Genomic DNA, 23,347 nt, shown 5'->3' on the forward strand with positions numbered 1-23,347 from the left:
CCCTTCCCATCAGGATCAACACCTGTTTACAGGGTAGGGTGATGTTTCAGGCAAATACTGCCAGACTGCCACAGGGATCTAAAATTAGTGTACCAGGGAATTGCTAAGTGTCATGAATGGTGTGGTTTACGAACCTCACAAAAGGATGAGGACAGCGACTAACATTTGCTTCTGATCTAATCCAGGATTTGAACTTAGCTTCCAGAGGTTAAAGAACACCATACTAAGCTCTTGCACCATCTACACATTGTTATGGGTGCTTAAAAAAAATAGATCTAGCACTATGTAATCAGTGTTTTCTGTTAATGGTTACCCTGAGTGTAAATATTAACAGCATTGATAAGGTATTTTCTAAAATGGTGCTGAGGTACTTGAAGCTTTGAAATAATCTGTAAAGTAAGTGTTCTTTTAAAGGAAAGGTTTGGGATGGAAAGAGAAGAACACTGTGATTTGCATCATAAATCAATAAAACACAAGCCATATTAGAGCAGGAGAAAAAAAACCAGCATGGTCTTAGGGAAATTATTTCTCTTGTCCGAGCCTTAATGACTCACCATACAGAGTACAGTTCCTTTACAGTAATACTCACCATAAATAAATACCAAGAAAAGGAACAGACAAAGGAGATAAATAGATTTATCTGGAGAGAAGCGTATTCTGGACACAAGGAAAACATCTTCCAAGTACAATATTCCCCTCTTTGGAAACAATGTACTCGGGATCATGCATCTGCGGTCTGTGTGTTCTAGCAGCCGTAAGTTCATTTACTCTTCCTGTATTTGATATGGCTTTCGTGTCAGGAGGAATCCTAAATGCCTGTAAGGTAACTGCTGTGTGAGGAGACTGCCCTTGCATGATCAAAGTGTGCTAATTAATTTTTAAAACAATCAGACAACCTACTCTACTGTTAAAAAAAAAAAAAAAAATAGTTCCTGGATGCCAGTACATAAAAGATCTGTAAGTATTCATCACTGCAATAGGGCAAGATGAAGTAAAAAGATGTAATTTCCACTGTTTAGCAAGTAACGTATTTTGGATACATGCAAGAGGATAAAAAATCAGGTCTAGAATCAGAAAATTACTAAGATAAAAGGTTGCCTTTATGCTTTACACCAATCTTTTTCTGCAGGATCTGAAAGTGTGAAGGCTACTTATCACAACAGTGTTGGGAAAGACACTCCAGAAATAGTGTACCTGGAGAAACCATCTGGACTTGACACTTTAGAAAGGTCTTTCCTTATGGAAAGAAAAAGAGTGATCCTAAACCAGGTGGTGATCAAATGGTATTTTCTGGAGAGTTATATTAGAATTGTCTGGGGGAGGAAAAAGAGAAAACCAGCCAGTGCTAAGAATATGAGATATAGCTAGCAACCATGGCAACTCTAATATTTAACTACATAATCCAGAGTCATTATCTAGTAATAGCAATATAACAAGTGCTCAAAATAACCAGCCATCCCATCCCTTTCACCCAAACTTAGATGTCCAAAAGCATCTGTTATGGAAATACATGTGTGTTTCTGGAACATAAATTAAATTACATTCTGTGACCTAAATGTGATGTGTTCTCACTTCCACACCCTTTTTTTTCTTTTTGATCATGTCTCCCATTCCAGAGTGATTTTGTCCCTTGAACTACATATTGCTGGCATAAATGGGAAGAGGCTTAGTGAAGACCCAATGTTCTTTTAAATTCTCTCAAATTCTTCTTTTTTGGTAGTTCTTTTTCTCCCTGACTTGCTTCTTTCCCCTTCTTATTTGATTTGTCCTTTGGTTTTCCCCTTTTTCGAACCTGCAATCTCACCTTGTCTCACATTTCCCATTTTCCCGTGAAATAGTTGTCTTCTCTTCTACTTCCAGCCTAGTACATTTGCTTGCAAAGCAATCATACTTGCATACAAGAAAAAGGGGCAAATAAGCCCTGTTCTTGCCCTTATAAATAGCAGCCCTTGTCATTTCACACCACTGCCTTTCTATACTTCGGCCATACTCAATCCTCACACCACAGTGAAAGACATCCAGCTAAGCAGAATTAAAAGCCCTTGAAAAGTTGCAAGAAAGTCAGTGCTTTTGACTGCTTTAAAACAATGTTATTCAACTTTCTATTTCTTAAAGATGCCTTCTTTAGAAATATACCTGCATGTGTTATTTCATATATAAAAGGTGACACTGAACTTTGGAGGTTGGAACAAAAATTGCTTAAAGTAGAATTAATGCTATTCCATTTTTTATTTTACCAAAAAGCTCCAATACCTGTATGGACATTTATGTCAGGTTAACTTAACATTATTTCTTCCTTCTAGTCAACTAATCAAAAAAAATTGCTCTAACCATTTTCTGCTCTTTTCCTGACAATCACTGCCTTCGGGATTCTCTGTGCACAATGTTCTACCAGGAGGTTCCACAGGCGCAGACACTGCCAAGTGGGACTTGGCATTTTATTTCCACAGGAGTTGATCTGTGGAGATGAAGTTCAGAGCACTGGCAGGGGCTCCATCCAACAGCACTTCTGACTGCCATTAGTAAAAATATATGCTGAAGTACACTACACAAATAATTTGCTCCTATTACAAGGGAATAAAGTGTTTTTCCATTTCATCAAAATAATATTTAAAAGAAATAGACAATAGACAGCAAGTGCATTAGGCAAATGTGAATGTTTATTTCCCTACATTCAAATTCAAATGTAGGAGATAAAGACACCTGCAAGAGGGGCAAATTTCAGAAAGCTGCAAAAAAAGATCCATCTTTTCAATTTGATTGTAATTGCTTTTGAGGCTAAAAGCTGTGCATCTCATCAGACTTTTTAGAAAAGTCAAAGCATCCTTTCCTTCTGAGAATGGAATACTCAAGACACATGCCACCCCTTGTAATTCACTTTTCTCCTCTTCATTCATCACATGCTACCCCATTAACTTCCTTCAACTTTCAAACTATAACTGTTGAGAACTTTTTTAGATATAAGTCAGTGATAACTAGACCAAAACTGTCTTTTACTTCTTGCTTACTCCTTCGCCTTCACACCTACGCTCCCTTTCTGTCTAGTTTTATATAGAAATCAAGATTAATGTGTTCAGGTGGTGTATGCTTACATGTGTATAAAGATATATGTGTCCTAATAACTTTTTAATCCACTTTCCAGTTTCAACAAAACTTTATTCTGTGTCCCAATTAGTTTCTAGAAAGTGTTAGAAAAACAGATTGGCACAGAAAGGAAAGACACCCTGAAAGGGAAAGGCAGTTATTGCGAGACCTCCTCCAAAATACTACAAAATGGAGAATCTACCAGGAGCGAGGGGTCATAAGTAGTTCCCATCTGTAGGAAAAATGCTTCAGTTGGCACCTGCAGATTTGTAAACCCCAAAATCAAATAACCGCAGTACACCAACATGTAAGAAACTAAGTATCTTCAATCCTAGTGCTTACAGGATCACTTCTTCAGATTAAAAGATCTGGAAGATGGTGAAAGGTGCTGCACTGATATATGTCATGTTTAGGCACTTCACTGCTACACAGCATGTAAATATCTAGACCACAATTATGTATTCAGCCACTCTTGTTTTAACATATTTACTGAAGCATGAAACCTGTCCATAGAACAGGTTCAGCAAAGGTAGCAGTGGTAGAAGCTTTCTCATATTGTTCCACTGGTGGAATGAAGGAAAATGCCAGCTTGAATCCCCTTAATTCACTCAGGATAACCACTGCTGAGAGACTGACTTTTGGGCTTAGAGGTGGATTAGGACAATTTTCAGCCCAGGTAAACAATTTTGTGCATGTACCTGCCGTACCCAAGAAGAAAATACTCCTAATTCAGCTAGTACCACAAACTTCATACATAAGCAAAAATGCATTTAGATGCCTTTTTTTCCCCTTTTTCATTCTAGCAAATACAAAATTATATATGTAAGTCTAGTTTTCAAGGGGTCCAAGCTTATTTCATCAATGTGCGTAACTGATTCAGGGATGTATCAGTAATTATAATGCATTTATATTAGTAGACTCTAAAACCCAAATATATAAGGCTCCTTGTTGATTTTTCGAAGTTAAGCACTTAAACAACTATTTAATATTTTATATTCAGTTTGAATTTTCAGAGAAGACAAACATACGTGTTTTCCACTGAATTCACTTGGTTGTTAAATACACATATAAGTACCTTATATTATACAATCAAATTTGACAAATCATTGCAAAATTATTTGAGTTAATTATCTTCAATACATCTTTTTATAAAATGCAAATTACTTTTGATTGGCCAAGTTTAACTAATGATTAACCAAATGCAAACACTGGGACAATATATTGTTAATCACTTCTCATTATTTTTTCTTCTTTTTTAACTTACACACCAACATGTCAGCAACAGAGTGCCACACAGGTCTTAGAGTGGAAGGGAATTTGTAGTGGGAAACTTCAACTAGTTCCAATGCTTTAGGCAAGAACTAACTATATTGTACTTGTAGCCAACAACCCTGATAAGGACAAGTCTTACTTTCTTACCCTGCATAGTCTGGATTCAAGGAGCTGTTTGGCTATCTTACTTGTAAGACTACAAGATTTCACCAGTTTCCCTTCCCTCAGCTTGCTTCTGCAGCTGAAAATTCTCATGGATGCAAACTTGGCTGAACTGCATGCTCAGCTCTGTGAAGACTGCTATGAAACAGATACAGTGGTCCACCTTCTACTCAAAACCCATTATGCAACAGAGCTCTTTCAACCCCTGTTGTTATATTACAAATGTTTCTGTTCAAGCAGCATTCAGAGGAATGATGGTGTGGTCTTCATTTCCACAAGAAGTCTCAGAGCTGACACTGAGGTAGCTCTGCCCAAGGAAAGTGACACTGCTTGAAGTCACCTTCAGTGTGAATGTAAAAATAAAGTATTTGAAAGTTTACTTAGCAGTACATGTCATTCCTTGGGGCTGGTTGTCTGTTAAAAACGTTTGCTGCTCACCCTCTTTCCTCTCTGAATTACTTTTTCAGGTTTCTTGTGGAAAAGAACTGAGAGTCACAAAGTACACTTTGCCATTTAACAGTCATGCAAAGATGACTGGAGTACCAGTATAGGCGACAGACAAGAAAAAAAAAAGTCTCCAGCCTACGCACGTTGGATATGGACACCTAAAATGTCAATGTACAGAGAGATAATGCATCTCACAGAAAATGTTTACTAATATTGTCACGTACTCTAAACCAAGCTGAGACTCCACTATGCTCTTCTTTAAAACATATAAAGTTAAATTGATAAAAAATATTCCCAAAACTGAAAAGGGGATTTGTACCAGTTGACCTAGATTGTTATGTGACCTGGAGGCTGTCAATGAAGGTTGAAAGGGACATCTGTATAAATGAGGGCCCAAAGTTATGACAACTCTGTCTCCTTAGTGGTCTCAGTTGATCCTACAGACCAGTAGCCCAACTGTTGTGCCGCATCATCAAATAGCAGGTGAACCCTCATGTTTAAAACAAGATTTTACAAAGAGAATTTAGAACAGTCAATACTTTGAGAAAGTTACTCACTTTCTTTCTTCCAGCAGAGCAATTTCTTTCTTGACCTCATGGTACTCTTCTGCTATTTTGCAGTGCTGTTTGTACACCTGCATGGATTCCTTAGAGTCATGACAAGGAGGCAGTGGCTTTAAGAAGAGAAGAAAATACATATATTTATTGATTTTGAATGAAATATTATGAAAAAATATGTATTTTGAAAGATACAATATTGTTCTTAATTCCTGTGAGAATGCTTAAAGAATATTTCTTTCACCCCAACTGCAGGATATGGCCAGATGTTCCTAGTGATGGCCTTTCATAGAGAGGAAAAAAAACACTGCAGAAATTGCAGCACTGAGCGTAACCGTAATTTGAGTGCAAACTATCACTTATTCTCCAGTTGTGTAAGATGAGAAGAAAAGATACGGAAAGCTATTGACTAAATGCCCTGTTTCGTTCATAGATGCAATGCTTCTTCCAGGTCATTACTAAATGGGACAGAACTGCGAATTGGGACACCGGGGGGCTGATTCTGCTGGACTCAAGAGGAGTTTTACTGCTGACTGAAGCCAAGATTTCATGATGGGTTCTATTGGGTTCTATCTCAACAATGCCTCAAGCTGTGAGTAGTTGGCTCAAGATCATACTTGGTTTCTTTGCATCTCTACTTCCTGTAGAAGGCAATATACTTAGCTAGCAGAAATGCTATAAGAATTAAATAAGCTACATTTGCAAATGTAGATGGGAGATGATTTGAAAGTAGAAAGATGACAGCAATAAAGAGAAAAAAAAATCAGATAAAAAACCATATTGAAGGCAAAAGCACCTCCTAAACTAAGTACCAACATTATTGCAGGAAGATTTTAATGTTTTTCCAATTCACACCAGAGGCAATAAATATGGTGAATAAAACCATGCTGTCCTGGGACAACTCATATGAATTTCAAGCAACATCTTGAAAATATAATTTGGTTAAATGTCAGTGCTTTTTTTCCTTAAAATGAATGCAACTGCATTCAAGCTTCAGACCTGACTGTCACATTTTGGCTATAATACTTTCAGGAAGTGTAGTATTTTTAAGTTATTAGCCATGAATCAATTGACTGTAAATGAACTCCAAATAGCACGCTTGAGCCACCTGTTTGAAGCAAAAGGAAGCACTTAAAATAGTTCATTTACTGTCCAGTTAAAGATCACCCAATTGCCTTTCATAATATAAGTAGATCACTTTTTATTTTTTGTTGTCCTGCTTTGACTCTTCTCTATTATAATATTCCTTCAATGACATCTTTAGGAAAATAAAAGCACAAGTCTTCAGACTTTTCCTATTTAAGATCTTGTAAGCCTTTTTTTTTTTTTAGCTAAAATGGAAATTTAAATGTTACTAAACATTTTCAGAGACAATGATTACAAATATTTTTATCAAGCAGGCAGACTAAGTTGGCTTCAGAAGTACCCTAATGTAGTGATGTAACTAATGTGTGGACCTTACAATTACCTTAGAAATTATAAAACAGACACTCGTTTTCTATGTTCTAAACGTGAAAAATGCTCTGGCAGAATTATTTCATAGCACATTGTTTTATTTTCTCTGTGCTTGGAGAATTTGGGATTCCAGGAAAAGGGCAATCCCTTACTTCATGAAACTGGTTCCTAGAAAAAGGCTTTTAATTGCATTTCAATGTGGATGAGCAATAGTACCATTCATATAGCCACCCAAATAATAAGCATAAATTTAACAGGACAGAATATAGAAGTTTCAGTGCTCTAGTCCAAGAATGCAAGGCTGAGCCAAAGTAGCATCTCTGGTATCTACCAGAGATCAGTGAAACCCAAATGCGTCACAATAAAACAATTTTGAACAGTACCCAGGGGGAAAGTCCCCAAACAGTGATACTTCAAAAGAAAAAAAAAAACTTGCTTGTGCTTCCAACTTAGTTTCTGCAAATCTAGCTGGTTTAAGCCAGCTTAAAAAGTAAAGCAACATTCAATATCTATATTCCAGCTTCCCACTCAAAAGATATATATAGTGAGCTAAAAATTATCTCCTCATGCTGAGACTTAGTATCTAATTCCCACTTAGAACCAGTTGCTGACTTTCAAGCTCCTTCCTATCATTGTTTCCTTTTTTGTGTCATTTTTTCATACATTGATATTTTATCACTCAGTATAAACTGACAACAAAAGATGCAATCAGTTTACTAATATTCAGTTCATAGAATTCTTTTCCATCTTTTCTGGTGCTATTAAGCACTATAACAAGAACTTTTTAAAATTTTGAGTGTATTTTAACTTCAAAAGTAAATTTGATTGTTTTTAAATAACTAGATGCCCGGACAACTAGGTTTGCTCTTCTTTAATTTTGAAATTTCTAAGGAAGGTTTTGGAGACAGTACCTTCAGTGCCCATGAGTAATTTTTGGCCAGTAGGACATGAAACAGACTTATGAATTCATTATTTAACAAACACCTCTACTGCAATCACAAGAAAAAACAGAGGTACACAAGTCTGGTCATTTCTTTGCTGCCCACCAGAAAATGTAAGCCAACACAAAACCACAAAGAAATTATTTTACCCATGACTAACAGCCTACTTTTTTGACATAAACAAGAGTGGAAAGAATTAGTGATACATCTGTTCCCATCAAGAGAAGGATTTTCAGAAGATGTCAGGGCAAACTCTTGAAAAACAAATGCAAAAGCAGAAGAAAAATTTGCTTGTTCCAAAGAGATAATCCCAGCTAGCGAGCAGACATTTAAAGTATTAACATATTTAGAGAGGAAAGAAAAAAAATAAGAGAATAGTAACAGTTACGTCATCTAAATGGAAACAGGAAGAACCTGCAAAATCAGTGAGTCCAGTCCCCTGTTATCAGAGGCAAATCCTGCAATTCACAGGCTTGCCCAGTTCTGTCTTAGAAAAACTGAAGTCCCTTGCCTCAGTTGTAAGACTGTCCCAGAACCTCAACAAGGATTAGAAACATTTTTGTCATTTCCAGTTTGGATTTGTTGAAGACATGTTTGTAGTCTTCTATTGTGCCAGCACTACCTTTCATTCAAACAGTGATTCGCTCTCATACGCTTCCCAAGATCTATGTCTTGGTAAAGCTGTATTCTCTAATCCACCTTAGATGAAACTTCCATCTTCCCTAGCTTATTCAAGCAGCCTTTCTCTGCTCCTCATTCCAGCTGGAATGATTGTTTGAATGCCTGTGGCCAGGCCACAGGAAGTGTTGCAGATACTACCCCCATGGTGTTCCCAGGGCAGAGAAAAAGAACTGGAATTCCCCGTAGAAACTTTTCATCCATAAAGTCTCTATGCTATTTTTTTGGTAAGTTTATTAGTTTACCAAGGCAACTAATTATAACAGGCCTCAATGAAGTTCACTTTGCAGTTATGTATTTTTTTTCACTCAGAAGCCGACAACTGTACTTTAATTTCTCCTTAGGATAGCCCAAACTTGTTACTTCCTGAAGTCTCTTGCCCACCCATAAATTAATATATATAAAAGCATACCTGCTACATAAGCAAAAAATAACCCCACCAAAGAAAGTTATATTTAATGGCAACAGTTGCTACTTTAATCCTGCTTATTTCAGGCTTCAGTGTCATCCACCCTCATTTTCCTGTGCTGGCAAAACATGTGCACACAACATCTTTGATTTTGTTCACAAAGCTAATACAAAAGCTACAGCTTTCAGTGATGCCAGTGGTCTATCCTACTGTGCCCAGTTTTCAACAAGGTCTGATTTTTCCATGCATTTTGTTGGATATTTCACTGTGATGTTGACAAACTCTCTACAGAATCCAGCAATTAGGCATTAAGAGATCCTGTTATAGGTTATTTGTAACTGCACATGTGTATGTACATCTTTACAAGACATATGCACTCTTTATTTAGATTTTTCTTTGGAATCTAGATAGGAAAGATGTTGGAAGATGATATGCAAAGGTAGTTCATGAGGAAAAAAAAAGAGCCTGAGTGGTTTTGCCTGTTTGTTAAAACAGTTTGAAGGAGATGTTCTAATTAAAATCTTTGCCAGGGGAAACGAAAGTATGGTTTGCAGTAATTATTTTGCTTCACTCACATGAAAAAGTGTGTTTTGCCTTGCTATATGAATATCAGCATTCCATACCCACAAAAGCTGTACACCTGATAGTGTCGCCCAAACATTCAAAAACTTTAAAACAGTTTATTTTTTTTAAATTTATCTTTGTTTGTTTTCATTTACTTTTTGATTCTACTGTGGGAAAAAAAAAAATCAAACCTTTCTCCTGAAAAGGTTGAAGTTTAAAGAAAAAATTGTATGATGCAGTTTTGCTAGGTGAGCATGTGGACTCGTTTAGAAGACAGTCTTTACCACAGTTCTAATTTAAAAGGCGTGTCTCACTTTCTGTAAATTTCGTGATATTCAGCTAAACTACTCTGAAAAAACAGAAAATCCAGTGCCAATATTTTGCACAGGGCCCATGTTTGTTGTATGGTTTGTGTACTATTTCATGATGGAAGAAACCACATTATTCCAAGCAAAACTGATAGCTGTACATTGCAGCTACTGTTTGTTGTGCAACTGGAACTCCTCAACCAATTTTAGATATCTAGTCTAGGATATACCTGGTCTAGCCTAGTTTTACTATCAAAGTAACCAGTTCTTTTTCCTCCAAACAATTAAAGTCAACTGGGTGCGGGCAACTGAGAGTTTTGCTGGCCTTTCCTGAGAGATTTTCCATTCTTTTCTAAACCTAGTATGATGCTCCGACTTTGTGAGCATCCGTGTCTTACATAATCTAAGATCATAGTTATCACAGCAGCATTACAGAAGACTTATCAAGTTAATAGGCAATCAAATGCCATGGTACTCAAGGAATTCTCTTGGAATTTAATACATCTTAAAAAAATACAGCATACCTTTTAAAAACACAGTATACTTTTAAACTTTCTAAAATAATTTGGATGTGTCTAACAAGAGTCTTGCAGTCAGTAGAAGCAACAGTTCCATTATTAAAGTTCTAGAGAAAACAAGGTTTCTGCTAAATGCTCGTATCGCACACAAACTGTCCTTTCATGATGTTTTCATTGCTTCATTCGTATGGACATTTCCCATCAAAGCATGAAAAACTACCCCTTCAGTTAACAAACTGAAATGAAATGGTTGGGAGCCTTTTCTCTGTTGCAGCTATTTTACGGTTACCTAACTCCATTAATCTCAACACATCTGTAATATAAAATATCACAAATGCCCCTCGCAAGCTCATGATTTTATGGGAACAAATGATAAAGAATAACAGAACACCTCGTGCATCCATACGTGACTTGAATTTTTCCCTCTTCAGGATCAAACTCTAGCTGGAACAAATACTTTGACAGAGAAGAGAGAGATGAACTGAGCAAGTCAGAGGAAATGCTGAAACAGGACAGACAGCACGCAGGGCATAGTAGCGCGGACACTTTACACTAGATACCTTCCTCTATATTCGGTGACCTAAACAACACGGCCTTAGATGCTGATGTAGCTGTCTAAATATAGCAGATAACCCGTAGTAAAGTGTCTGTCAGAGGGGCCACCACCCACTATGCAGCTAATCAAGGAAGCACCTTCCAAGGACCAGTCCAACACAAGGCAAAGGCGAGCGTTCCCAATAACAAACCAACAAATGCAACCAGCCTACCCTTCCTGCACTACCCACAACACTGCTCACACAAGGGTGGGGGGAAATGACACCGAAGCCCAAATAAGCAAGTACTTAAGCCTCATTCAAAGTATGGCTCATCACTAGGAAGCAAATCATTGCCATTACTGCAAACAAAAGGAATTGAAAGCAAGTTTATTAATATGAGCTTTGCCTCACTGGTAGCATGTCAGGAACTTCTTTGTAGTTTTCTTAATAATGAAGCTGCGAAAGAGATCAGGCTTTTCCTGCATATAGCTTAAACTGTTCTGTTCTTGTATGGAGGGATTTTGTATCTCATTGACCACACATTCATTTTTATTTTGTTACATTTATAAAAAAAACAACAAATCCTTTGAGTTCAAGGACTGACATTATTTTCTTACATATTGCTTCTTGGAATTTCTTCCTCTCAGAGCAGTAGAAAAAGGTAAAATTGAGAAAAGTAAGTGGAAAAGACAACTCTTTTGGTCTGAACTGGGCTAGTAGATCAGAACACTAGACTGGTCATTTTTATTCTTCAGAAAGAAGCTTGGAATTTCAATTAAGATTGTCCCATAGTGAAAGTACTTACAAAGAATTAGCTATCCGCAGTTAGTCTCCTAGAAATACCTTGTCCCCAGCCAATCCTATCTCTACCTCTGTGAAGTTGGAGCCGGTGCTTGGACAGCAGGGCTTATTACACTGCCAGGGTAGGTTGTACCGACCTTTGCCCTGCCATCGGACACCAGTGCCCAGGGAGTAGGTATGGTAGGATCGTGGTAGGAAAAGTGGAAACGCTAGGTAATTCTGCTAAAACAGCCAAGTTGCCTGCCAAGGCCTAACATAGAAGGACAAGGGCTTGAAGCCCAAAACAGAGGTGCAAATTGCTTGGTACTCAGGCTGTGGTCTGCTGCCTGCATGCATAAAATTCTAAGGCTCTGATTTTCCAAGTCACTAAGTGGACTTACATAGCTTTCAAGCTGCTTTCAAAATCCAACCTGAAGATCATCTCATTTGACTTTTTTGAGGTTTGTTTTGTTTTTAAAATGGGTTTCAGAATTTTCTCTTTTATGTTCAAAACCTGGAAAGTTATTCGTCTTTCTTTTTTTTTTTTTTAATAGTTATTATTATAGCCACCAACTCTGCATTTATAGTTTGCTTCTTTAAATAAAATGTGAATGCTTTTGACTGTATTTACGGCATGGTGATGAAAATCTTGTCACTCTAGATGTGATATTTTTATTATGAAGATATGTACCAGCATTCTTACATATTCAAGCATTTCAGGCTGCTATACCACAGCTGATTAAAGGGTTCGTTTACATGACACTTCATGTGTGCTGCTTTATACTAGCTAACTTTGGGATAGAGAAAAGCATGGATGGAATGCCAAGAGACACCACCATTCAGTACTTCTGCAAGTCCTCATGAAGCCCATGCTGTTGTAGTTTGCTTCTGTAATACAGGAGTTGCCTGTTTCAAAGCTGGTATGGTTACCTTAACATAAATTACAACCACGTGCTATATAGCGCTGACATGCCTTAGCAGTTTGTATTATAGCAATTAAAAAAAGGTAATTAATAAGAAAATATAAACTAGATAAATTATAACTTTGTGACAGTTATTGCTTGCTGGAAATTTTCAAGCAGTAAAAACTTAATTACAATAAATAGTTATAAATTTAAGCTGTGATACAGATTGATGAAAACAAGGAAATTCAAGTCTGCGTCAATAAGGATGAAGCATTACCACTAATTTTATACTTCTGAGAGGCTGAGTCAGCCAGACAGTCCTTGTAAACCATCCTTCCAACTACTGAAATATTACTGAAAAATGTTTCGGAAGGATAATGAACATTATCTGATTCAAATCCTTCAATTGTTTCTTTGAATTTGTTATCATACTGAGACCATAAGAGTAAATAACGGTTCTCTTGAAAAAAAATCAGCTACTTAACACATCAAGAGAATATACTTAGAGGGATCGTTCTAGTGCATACTTAAAAAAAAAAAAAAAAGAGCGGTTATTTAACCAGCAGATCTAAATGCTTTCAGAGGAGTGATTTCAGTCTGTCAGGGAACTACACATTTACAGTACATTACATGTCCCAGAAATGGGTCACAAAAGTCCTAATAAAAGAAGAAATAAATCATCACTTGGCCTCTAAAGTAACATCTAACACTAGTTTGTTTTTATGTACTAACAGTGGTAATAATAATCATCCTTTGTTCTTTTAGAGCAGTCTTTACTCACTGATCTCAATGCTCTTTAATGAAAAAGGTGAAAATTATTAACCTTATTTCAGAGATGAGCAGAGGAATGAAGCAACTCTTCCAGGATCACGCAACGTGTCACTGACAGAGTTGAAAAGGGAATGCAGGTTCTTTACTTCCAATTCAGTGTTCCAGCCACAAAACAATATTGTTTTTCTCAAATTGAATTCTTCTGAGGGAAAAAAAATATCAATTGTCCTTACCCCACTGGAAGACCAGTTAAATAAAGAAGTCAACATATTACCCTCTTCATTTCAACCTGTATCTTAAATTGCCATTCATTCCTTTTTAATCTTTCTCAGTTATGCCTAAGGAACCTGCCCCTATTCTTGGGATTAGAGAGACAGAGCAAGAAGAGTCTCTGTCATCTTCCATTCCTTCCTCAATCATCCTACTGATGAGAGCAGCAGGAGAGAAGAGTCAGTGTTTTAAGTCAGCAGCTCTCCAAGTGTTGTCTCACTAGTTGATGGGGACAGGAAGGATGACATCATTGGGCAACACAGTCTGCTAATGCCTTTCTCAATTTACACTCAGGAAACAACTGCCTTCATATTGAAATATCAGAGGAAGTCTAAATGCTCCTGGGAAACAGATGATCTGAAGTAGTTTACAAAAGCCAACAAATACTCCAGAACTACCACAGAGGAAAGGGAAATAATCCCTGGATACAGAACTGGCTCTGTGCCTGGTGAACCATGCAATTACTATCAACTGCGATCTGATTGTCCAGTGTATCAGGGCTCCATTGTGCTATGGTGACAAATCAAACCAGTCACAAAAGGATTCAACACTTTTATCCCATGCCGTCTGCAGATACCTGCTAGGGCAAACAGTAGGGTGGCTGGGTTCAGAACATGAAGTAGAGTAACTTTGAAGAGGTTCTCATCACGCTGGCTTTAGTTACCCAAGACTAAAGATAAGATGGCACTAGAAAACACACCTTTGCATTCTCTTGGAATGCTTCAGAGTAGGCTCATCATACTGGTCTTAGCACAGCTTACGAGCATGGAAATATAATACTGGCTCATTCATTCACCCATCAAAACCACAAGAATCCTCTCCAGTACAGTGCAGCAGTATGTGGTGTGATTTGCAGGTGAGATTGTTAAAATAGTAATTTCCCTGAAATTGGATTAAAATGTCAAATCCATTTTTCTGCAGATCTTGAAAAGACATTTTGTTCTATGGAAATACACAGCCTTATTAAATGTTAATAGGCTGGAAAAGCACCACTGAAAACTTTCACCTTAGTGCAAAAAACAGAGGTTTTTTTTTAATCATAACAAATCCAGTGAATGTGATGTAGAACCATAGTTAAAAAAAAAAAAAAAAAAAAAAAAAAAGTTTACCTGCAGATGCTGATCTAGTTCTGGAAATGCCAAAGGGAAGGAATTTTCAGAGGAAGCATCATCTAAAAGGTAAAAATGACATAAAAAGTCAATGTTTCCCAAAAGGGGCATTTCAAATGATCTGTTTAATGTAGTTCTACATTGCTTATATTCACAATAACATCAAGATACTAAAAACACCTCCGCATCTGCTTCTCTTTCTGCATTTGAGATACCTTAGTAGAATCCTTGAAAATAATAGTGAATTGGCAATAATAAAATGTTTAGGTGCTGGAAAGACAGAAAGCCTGCTTTGTATTGCAGTAACTAAGAAAAAAAACAAAGCCAGTTAGAGCAGCAAAACATGATATTTTCATAAAAAAAATAAATCCAAACAATCTTTCTTCCTGACCTCTCCTAATGGACTTTACTTCTTCTCCTTTACTTACACTGCAAAGTAAAGAACCTTCCAAGGACAGCATTGTTACCACCAAAGAATTCATAACCTGAATGAAGGGAACGATACCGTGCCCACCACAATATAATGATTTATCAGGGCTAACCCAACAAAATAGAAAACTTTTCTCTCACTACAGAAAGACAAGAAGAATATACAAACCAGTCTGGCAGTCCTGGAACTAGAAGACTGTTACCTATACAGACAAGATTAGAATGAGGAAGCATCACTAATTTCTCCATACTGCAAAGAAATTTCTTTAACCTATAGATAATCTTTACAGGCTAGCGTTAGTTCATTCATGACATCAAGCTAAACTGCTTTATGTATGTATGTATGTATGTATGTATGTAGCTAGGTAGGTAGGTAGGTAGGTAGTTATAGTAGGAGCTTCCAGCAAAGGTGGAACAGACTGCACCAGTTACATCAGTGCTGCGATGTGGACACCTGCCCACTAGAAGCTGGACTGAGATCAGAAATATGAATCATACTCGGTAGCGTCACAGCTAGCCACTGCAATATTTCTCAGTGACTTTCACACTATCAGTTTTGCGTTGGGATTGTGATGACTGTTTACGTATCTTACTACAGGTTATGGGAGGTGAAGAGAAGGTTTGCGTTAGCTAGCTTACAGAGTCAGTTATTTGTAATGTGTCAAAGTTAAACAAGGATGGCTCTCATGGGAGAAGATTGACAACATAGGTCAGACCCTGCAAACTGCTCTATGCTGGTAGACTTGTACACCACAACCAAGCCCCGATAAGGTTAAAAGAACCACGTATAAAGCAGGATTCTGAATATTATTTAAGAGTACAGACTAGGATTTGAATTATTTTTCAAATATTGCTGTCTCTTTATCTTGCCCTCAGTGGTCATACAGCAAAGTAGGTTAGTGGGAACAAGTAAAATAAGCCACTTTATCCTACAAAGAATAAACATAGTGGCTAATATATCATCAGAGCCTTACTTTAATTAGCATTGCTAGAGGTGGGCAACTCTAGGAAGAAATGCCAAGAGAAGAAAAAAAATACAGTGATACAGAATGAAAAACTTAAACTTCTCACAAAACAAAGTGAAGTTCTGTATTTTCTATGGGTAGGAGTCTCACCAGTATTAAGAAAAAATCATACTGCCTGCCCCCCAACTTCATTTTTCACAGCATGCCCCAAACATGTCTATTTTGGAAAATACTTAAATTGCTTTAATTATACAGAATTATATCATGCCAATATGCAAGTGTTTACCTTAAATTTGCTGTTGCTTTCTTGTACAATGTTTAAAAATAGACTAATATTCTAAAAGAAGAAAGATGAATCATATGGCAAGGCTAAAAGGAAGGATGGAATAGGACTCAGTCTGACTAGGGGTACAGCTGCTCTAGAAATATTTGGCTGAATAGCTGTTAAATATTCTGACAGAGATATTGGACCAGAGTCGTGGATAGCAGTTAAGCTGCTATTTGTTTTGACAATTCCAGCAGTATAATCTTTGGTACAGTAGCTTTAAGTAGAGAACTCAAACAATTTTAACTTAAAAAAAAAAAAAAAAAAAGCAACCTCAATAATCTTAAAGGAACATCACCCAGTAGATATTTTTATACTGTATAAGCAATTTATAAGAAAAGAATATTAATACAGTGTCAGAATATCAGAAATTATATGGGACTATCTTCAGAAAAGAACCAGTAAAAAAAGTTAAGGAATACTTCAAAAAAGATGGAATAGAGAAAGAAATTACTATAGAGGAAATCCTTTTCAATAAACAGATGTTCCCTGCTTATTTTTTTAATTCAAGTGACTGAGTCAATGGTACTAAAAATAGGACATATTGGTATCCTAACCATTATGGCATACCATAGTACATTTTATAACGGGCCTGCCCTAGCATCTATTGAACAGCTGCTAGGGTTTTTTTTAGTTATGCTAGTTTAAGACTTGTTTAGATCATCATCTGATGTGCAGAACATCATCATGAAAAGCTGGGGACTTCAGTAGCTTGACATTTTTCTGAGCTCCTAATTCTCCTAGGCCCCTCTGAAATTTTCATCTGAAGTATTTAGTTTACAAAAATTAACAGAAATTCTCACAGCTAACTGCAATCTTCTTTCCCACAAAAAGAACAACAAAAATCTTTCACCACAGCTTCCAGTGAAATAATTTACTGCATCAGGTCAGTGTGTATTTCACTGTTGTCAAAGTAACAACCACAACAATAACAACAAGAATGACTTGGTAAGAACTAAACATGTTTAGATTTCACATAAGGGAAAAGCAAATGGCATCAGTCATTCGCCTCCTAAACTTTTTGATGAAACTTTTTCAGAAAGTCAAGAGTAAAGATTTAAACTCTTGCAATTTCTTCAAAAAGAATTACTATTGCCCTTACAAGCCTGAGCACTGAGTCTTACGCAGGAGATCAGATAAAATCACATTAGCTTCTAGCCTTAAAAACCTATGACTCTGAAAAGCAGAAACACTGAAAATGTCTAAAATGTCAAATAAAACATTTTGAAGATCCAGACACTCCCATAACTATCTCCTTATCTGTCTGTATTTGTTCTTTATCTCCTTTAACTAGACAAAAGAATTCAGAAATATCTTTTTCTCCTCTTCACAATTATTATCAATATTTAATGAGTGCATAGATCGTTGTAAGGAATCACTGATATAATCAAAGACCCCCTTTACAATAAATCTAGTGGGTTTTCTGTACCACAAACCCCTGAAAATGATTAGGCTAATTCTTTACTAGATACAAACAGCATCTCATCCCTGTGGTCACTATTTTACTGCTCCCTTCCCTGTCACTCGTTAAGAAAAAGGATTTATAATTCAAGCTGGTTGTTGAAAACATTTTTTTTTTGAAAGGAAATATATAAAAAAATCAGACTGGAGTGTGCTGCACCTGACAATGTGTCAAGATTCTGGTCAAAAGAAAACAAGACAGGAGGAAAAACATATATGTGAATGTGACAGTCATCCCAGCCAACTGAACAGCACTAACTTGTGATGAGAAAGAGTCACATCAGGGACTTTATCACAGCCATCTAAGTTAAAATATCTGTTGCATGATTTCTAAATGAGTAGCACTTCCTAGTTTCCCATAGATCCCCAAATAAATTTGAAAGATTTATATTTAAAAGTGCACCAGAGGTAAAGAACTGTATTTTAATTACAAGGTGAACTCTCTGCACATACAGCTAATATATTTTTTTTATAACCAAAGCGTCGGTTCGTTTTTATGGAATAATTTGACCTTCATGTTTGTTTCATCAGGTTCATACGTTTGCTTTGCTTGCTGCTGAAAACTGTCACTATAACGGAGATCATTTGAGGGAAGGTCTCCAGGGAAATCACCTCCTCCTTTTGCTTCCCACTCAGTCAGGCTGAGACAAAGCACCCTTCTATGTCAGAGCCAGTTCTCTGACCTTTCCTACAGCAAAATCAACAACCTAACAAAAGAACATGCTCCTTAAGCGTGCCGCCTGGCCAATGCACCTTCATGCTGAAATGGTGTAACGGCCACCTTTGTGTAAGGACATCAAGGCAAAGCCACTCAACTGTCCAGGTGAGGTCTTGTCTCTTTGCTGACAGCAACTATTGGTGCAAATGTGAGATTGACTTCTAATGTGTAGTACAGAGATCCACACAAGCCATCTGATTTAGAAGGCTGAACGGTATTAAGACTGATTTTCCTCAAACAAAGGCTTACCATCTAACAGTGACATTCTGGTGCATTCAGTCCCTTGAGATATGCTAATGTTGCACATTTGAGAATGAATCATTCTTTCTGGAAAGCTTCACTTATTTAATCACATTCTGGCCTTCTGGTCTTCAGATCTCCATCATGTAGAAGAACAAGTGAAATCCGTCATACTTTGCTGTCTGACTGACATAACGTCTGGTACAATGAAGCATAACAGCCCAGTCTTTTCCTACATGGCTGCTCCTTTTAGCTGAACTGTGGGCTATAGGCAATAGCTAATGAATAAATACTTTAAGAACAACATCTGATTTACTTGCAGTATAAACTTGCAAATTACAATTTCTCTAGGATCTTCACAAAGAGAGACAGAAATAGAACATAAAAAATTTAAATGCGTTGAAGGCACGTTAAGGTTACTAAATCAAGCACTCAAAATTTAGGAAATGCCAATCACAGCTCTGCTTCCTTGAGTAACTGAGTTATGATCCAGTCTTTAATTATACAGTCAGGTACTATTTTTTCACCTACATGAGTGGGCAAGTGTATTCAGATCTCTTCCTCCTAAATTAAAGAATTAAATTGGTAACATAAGTAGGCTGTTATCCTGTAAGTGGATCAGCCTTTACACAGGAAAAGTGCTCAAACTCAACTGCAAGCACTGCAACCTGCAGCAGGACAACACCGGCAAACTGTGTATCAGGGTCTGGTCTCGGCTTTAGGAGGGTGGTGAGATCCAGCAGCTCCAGCCCTGGTTACTGACAGACAAGCATAGACTCATCAAATTCATCCTGGAAGGCTGTGTGGCTAAGTGACTGCAACTTGGCACTGCTTCATGAGGCTCCTGGGCTTCTATTCACAGACCTGCCTGACATGACCTTACACAACCTCGCAGTTACCTCACTTGTAAAATAGTGGGGAATGGTCACTGCCTGACCCAGGAATAGGCTACGAAGGCTTGCTCAATAATAAGAGTTGTGGATCTCCACAAAATAGAAACAGCTCATAACAGAAGAGATAAGAGCAAACTTCTCCTATTCCATATAGCTTCACCTTTGCCTAATGCATCCTCTGATGAATGCACAGCCACTGTCCCTTTGAGGGTATCTCATCTAAGTTCATGTCTAATTTCCCAAAGATCAAGCCACTTACCTGTAGGTTGGGCGTACTTTTAGGAAACTAGCTTTGTAAATTTTAACCATATATTTTAGCACTCCCCGCTGATTTTCAACCAAGACATTCTGCTGGAAAGCCTCTGTTGCCATTACAACGAAAATGAGGATGGAGCAGGGATTTGAAGGTTGCTATTGAGAAAGGAACCATTGCAAACAGCCTTGCATGATCAACTATAAGTGCAAAAAATTCTTCATGGTCACTAGAATAACAAAGGCATAAAGAGGAGTAAAATAAGTCATTTGCTATACTTGCAAAAATATTTCGCTGTTCCACTCTTTGCTGCTTTCACTAGATTTAAGTTTTGCCTTTGTTATCAGTAATTTTTTCAGAGGGTGCTATCAGAGTTACACTAATTTCAAAGAAAAGAAATTAATAATTTTAAAATCAGTCATTTATTACCACATGTCACTAGCAAAACTTTTCAGCTAGATCCAAACTTTTATTCTAGGAGAGAAGTTCAAGAGATGTTTACCTATAAATCTTCCCTTAGAACTATTACAGGAAACAAACCCACTTGTCTAAATTTAATAAAGTTCCTGTTATAATCATTGTCTCTTGACAACTCTTATTGTAAATAAGAGTTAATGATATAAATTGGTATATACTGAATTTCATTGGTTTAATTGAATCAATGTTGATAAACTACAATGCACGTTTCTTATTTGGGAACTCGTATTTAAATTTGGGAACACCAAATTCAGTTTAACTTGCATTAATTCATTAAGTTAAAACAGTACTTGAAGTCAAAGCACTGCAATATGATGTGCAGACACATGCTGGGAAACCTATATTTGATGCTAGCTTAGTGAACTTAAGTAAAAGAGCCAAACATAGATATCTATATATACAGGAATAAGAGATACAGAATAAAACTATCTTCTTACATAGCACTTGCTGGTGGGCTGCTCCTGAGGCTTTTAAGGAACTTGCTACTCTTCTTTCACATTAAAAATACTGCATAAAGCTGTCCAGGATTTCAGTCATCAGGTGTTGACTGACAAATAATATATCACAGTCAAATAATTTCTTGGACACTCAGGGTAACCCAGCTCTGGTCTTGTAGGTTATTTAACACAAAGTAATCTCTTCTCATGAGCTGACTGCAGTTTCTCCACTTGCTGCTCCTCACACCCAGCACTTGGTTACAATCCTAGCCAGTGAGATAATCACCACCCAGAAGAAACATTCCATTTCCCCTCTTTATATTTAGTTATGCTGCCAGTTCCTTGTAGTAAGCAGTTGCATAGCCCCTGGAAGGAGAATACAAATTTCTTGGGGAAATCTATCACTGTGCTTTTCAAGTGAGGTAAAATGTAAGGAAAAGCTTAAGTCAGACTGCTCCCTTAACCACTTAGCCCTGGTGAAGAGGATTTTTGTTTATACCCTAGCTGTACACAATCTCACCTGATATTTTACTCTCACACGTACAACAGGTATCCCCTGTTTGACCTAGAAACAAATATCCTTGTCAAGGAGAAAAAAAGATTAAAAAAATATGAAAAAATAAAGAGACAAAAAATAAAAGCCACATATGGAATATGTGAAGGTCTATCTGTTAACTGGCTTTGCAGATCATCTTAAAAAAAAAGTGCTAAATACTTATTTGTACTTTTTTGATTCAGCTGTGGTTTGCTGGAAATTTCCAGATGTGATAAAAGATTTTCCTTTGCTTTCTTTAAATATATCAAATATAATAATCATGTTCAGGCTTGATCAGAGTAAGAGCAGAATTCTTGGGATGTGGTAAAACAGCAAACCGGATTAGAGCTCCTGGTAGGACCCAAAGGGATGTGATGAAGAGGAGAACATGGCACTCACTTTAATAGTTGCTATTTAGTTTTATCAGTACTTACAAAGATTCCGCATTGCATACTGCAGGAAAACTTGTATTTACACAATAAAGGACTCAAAACTATGGAAAAGTTTAATAAAATGTGGCAGAAAAAGATTACCTTTCTGTAATTGAGTTTCTTCCTCTTAACGTTAAGAGAGAGACTGGAATAATTAGCAGTTTAGAAAAGTAAAAAATAAAATATGATGCAATGTTAAGGAAGCTATGCTTCCTGCCTTTCATGTCCTCCTCTTCCAAGCTATTCACAACCTTGTCATTTCCTATTGCCGTCTCTTGTCACAAACCACTCTACCCTCTTTGATTTTCCCATGGTCTCAGCTTTCCCTGACTTCTTTTCGGTGTCCACATAAGCATTCTTTTTCTATAATTTGTAAGAGCACTCCTTTTCCTTTTACACCTCTCTTCAAGACCTATCTTTGCCATAATTTCTGTAAGAAATTTACCACGTTACTATATCTTGAGAGATGAGAATGATTCCTGATTACTTTCTGTAATAAAAATGTAATTATTTTAATCTATGAAAAAGGACATATGCTTCTTTATATTTTTTGCTCCAATCTTTCTGTCTCACTCATCTTCGTGAACTGAAAGTTATGTGCACTGAGATATGAAGACGTTTGTTTTTAAATTCCCTTGCTTAAGGAATAAGAGTCTATTTCAGGCTTATAGCTGCAAATTAATATTGTGCAACAATTAGCGATGAAAGATAATACATATTCTAAAATATTTTTAAAACGAGAAAATTGTATTCACACTAAGACTATTTACACAAAGTTCAGGAAGAGGCCTCGTACATTACCGTGCAATGAATACCATTCCATAAAGCACTCTTCAGCAGCGAGGTTCAGTTATTATAATTGGAGATCCTTATATTTCATGTCATAAACACATCTCAGCCCTCACTCCAGGCACTCACCTTTAGCAACAGCACAGCCAATATTTTTGGTTATGATTTCAAGCTTTCGGTTTACTCGATTTCATACTGACTTTTACTGTTTGACAATAGCTTTCTAGACCTTAACAATATTTACGGTGCAAGGTAATGTTTGTCTGTTCCAAAGGTCAAAAGTTCCATGTCGGTACATGGTATGTTCAGGGAAATTAATGCTCAATCAGCTGAAAGGATAAACATCAATGAAATTTCTGCTGCTTTCTCGGGGAACGTGCCGTGTGGGGCATCCATTTCCTGAAAACTTTCACCAAGCTGGACACATGCAACACTTTCCAACCTTTTTGCTGAAGGGGAAAGTCTCCTCCTGCTCTAGCCTCATCCTCAGTACAGAATGTCCTTTTACATTTCTTGGTTTACAATTCCTTAAAATCAGACATACTGCATATGCGGGTAAACTTGATAGTTAATTACAGACCTTAGTATATTCCACAAATCACTGAAAGAAAGCTAAGATCTATATTGT

At 36.9% G+C, this 23,347-nt stretch overlaps 1 protein-coding gene across 9 annotated transcripts in view; it reads right to left on the bottom strand.

Annotated features, from left to right (window-relative positions):
• Positions 1 to 23,347, bottom strand: part of MAP3K7CL (MAP3K7 C-terminal like) — a 44,040-nt gene that overhangs the window by 5,401 nt on the left and 15,292 nt on the right. For 7 of the 9 annotated variants that reach the window (XM_054056641.1, XM_054056636.1, XM_054056637.1 and 4 more), the window contains 2 exons: positions 14,767 to 14,828; positions 5,523 to 5,638 (listed from right to left, as the gene is read on the bottom strand). In XM_054056641.1, the coding sequence (XP_053912616.1) occupies positions 5,523 to 5,638; positions 14,767 to 14,828 (178 nt within the window). Of the gene's footprint in view, positions 1 to 5,522; positions 5,639 to 14,766; positions 14,829 to 20,964; positions 21,085 to 22,848; positions 22,939 to 23,347 lie in introns of those variants that run through there. The other 2 variants (XM_054056642.1, XM_054056643.1) reach the window with 2 other exon arrangements.

The sequence above is a fragment of the Cuculus canorus genome, chromosome 1 (genome assembly GCF_017976375.1).
Source record: "Cuculus canorus isolate bCucCan1 chromosome 1, bCucCan1.pri, whole genome shotgun sequence".
NCBI classification, from domain to species: domain Eukaryota; kingdom Metazoa; phylum Chordata; class Aves; order Cuculiformes; family Cuculidae; genus Cuculus; species Cuculus canorus.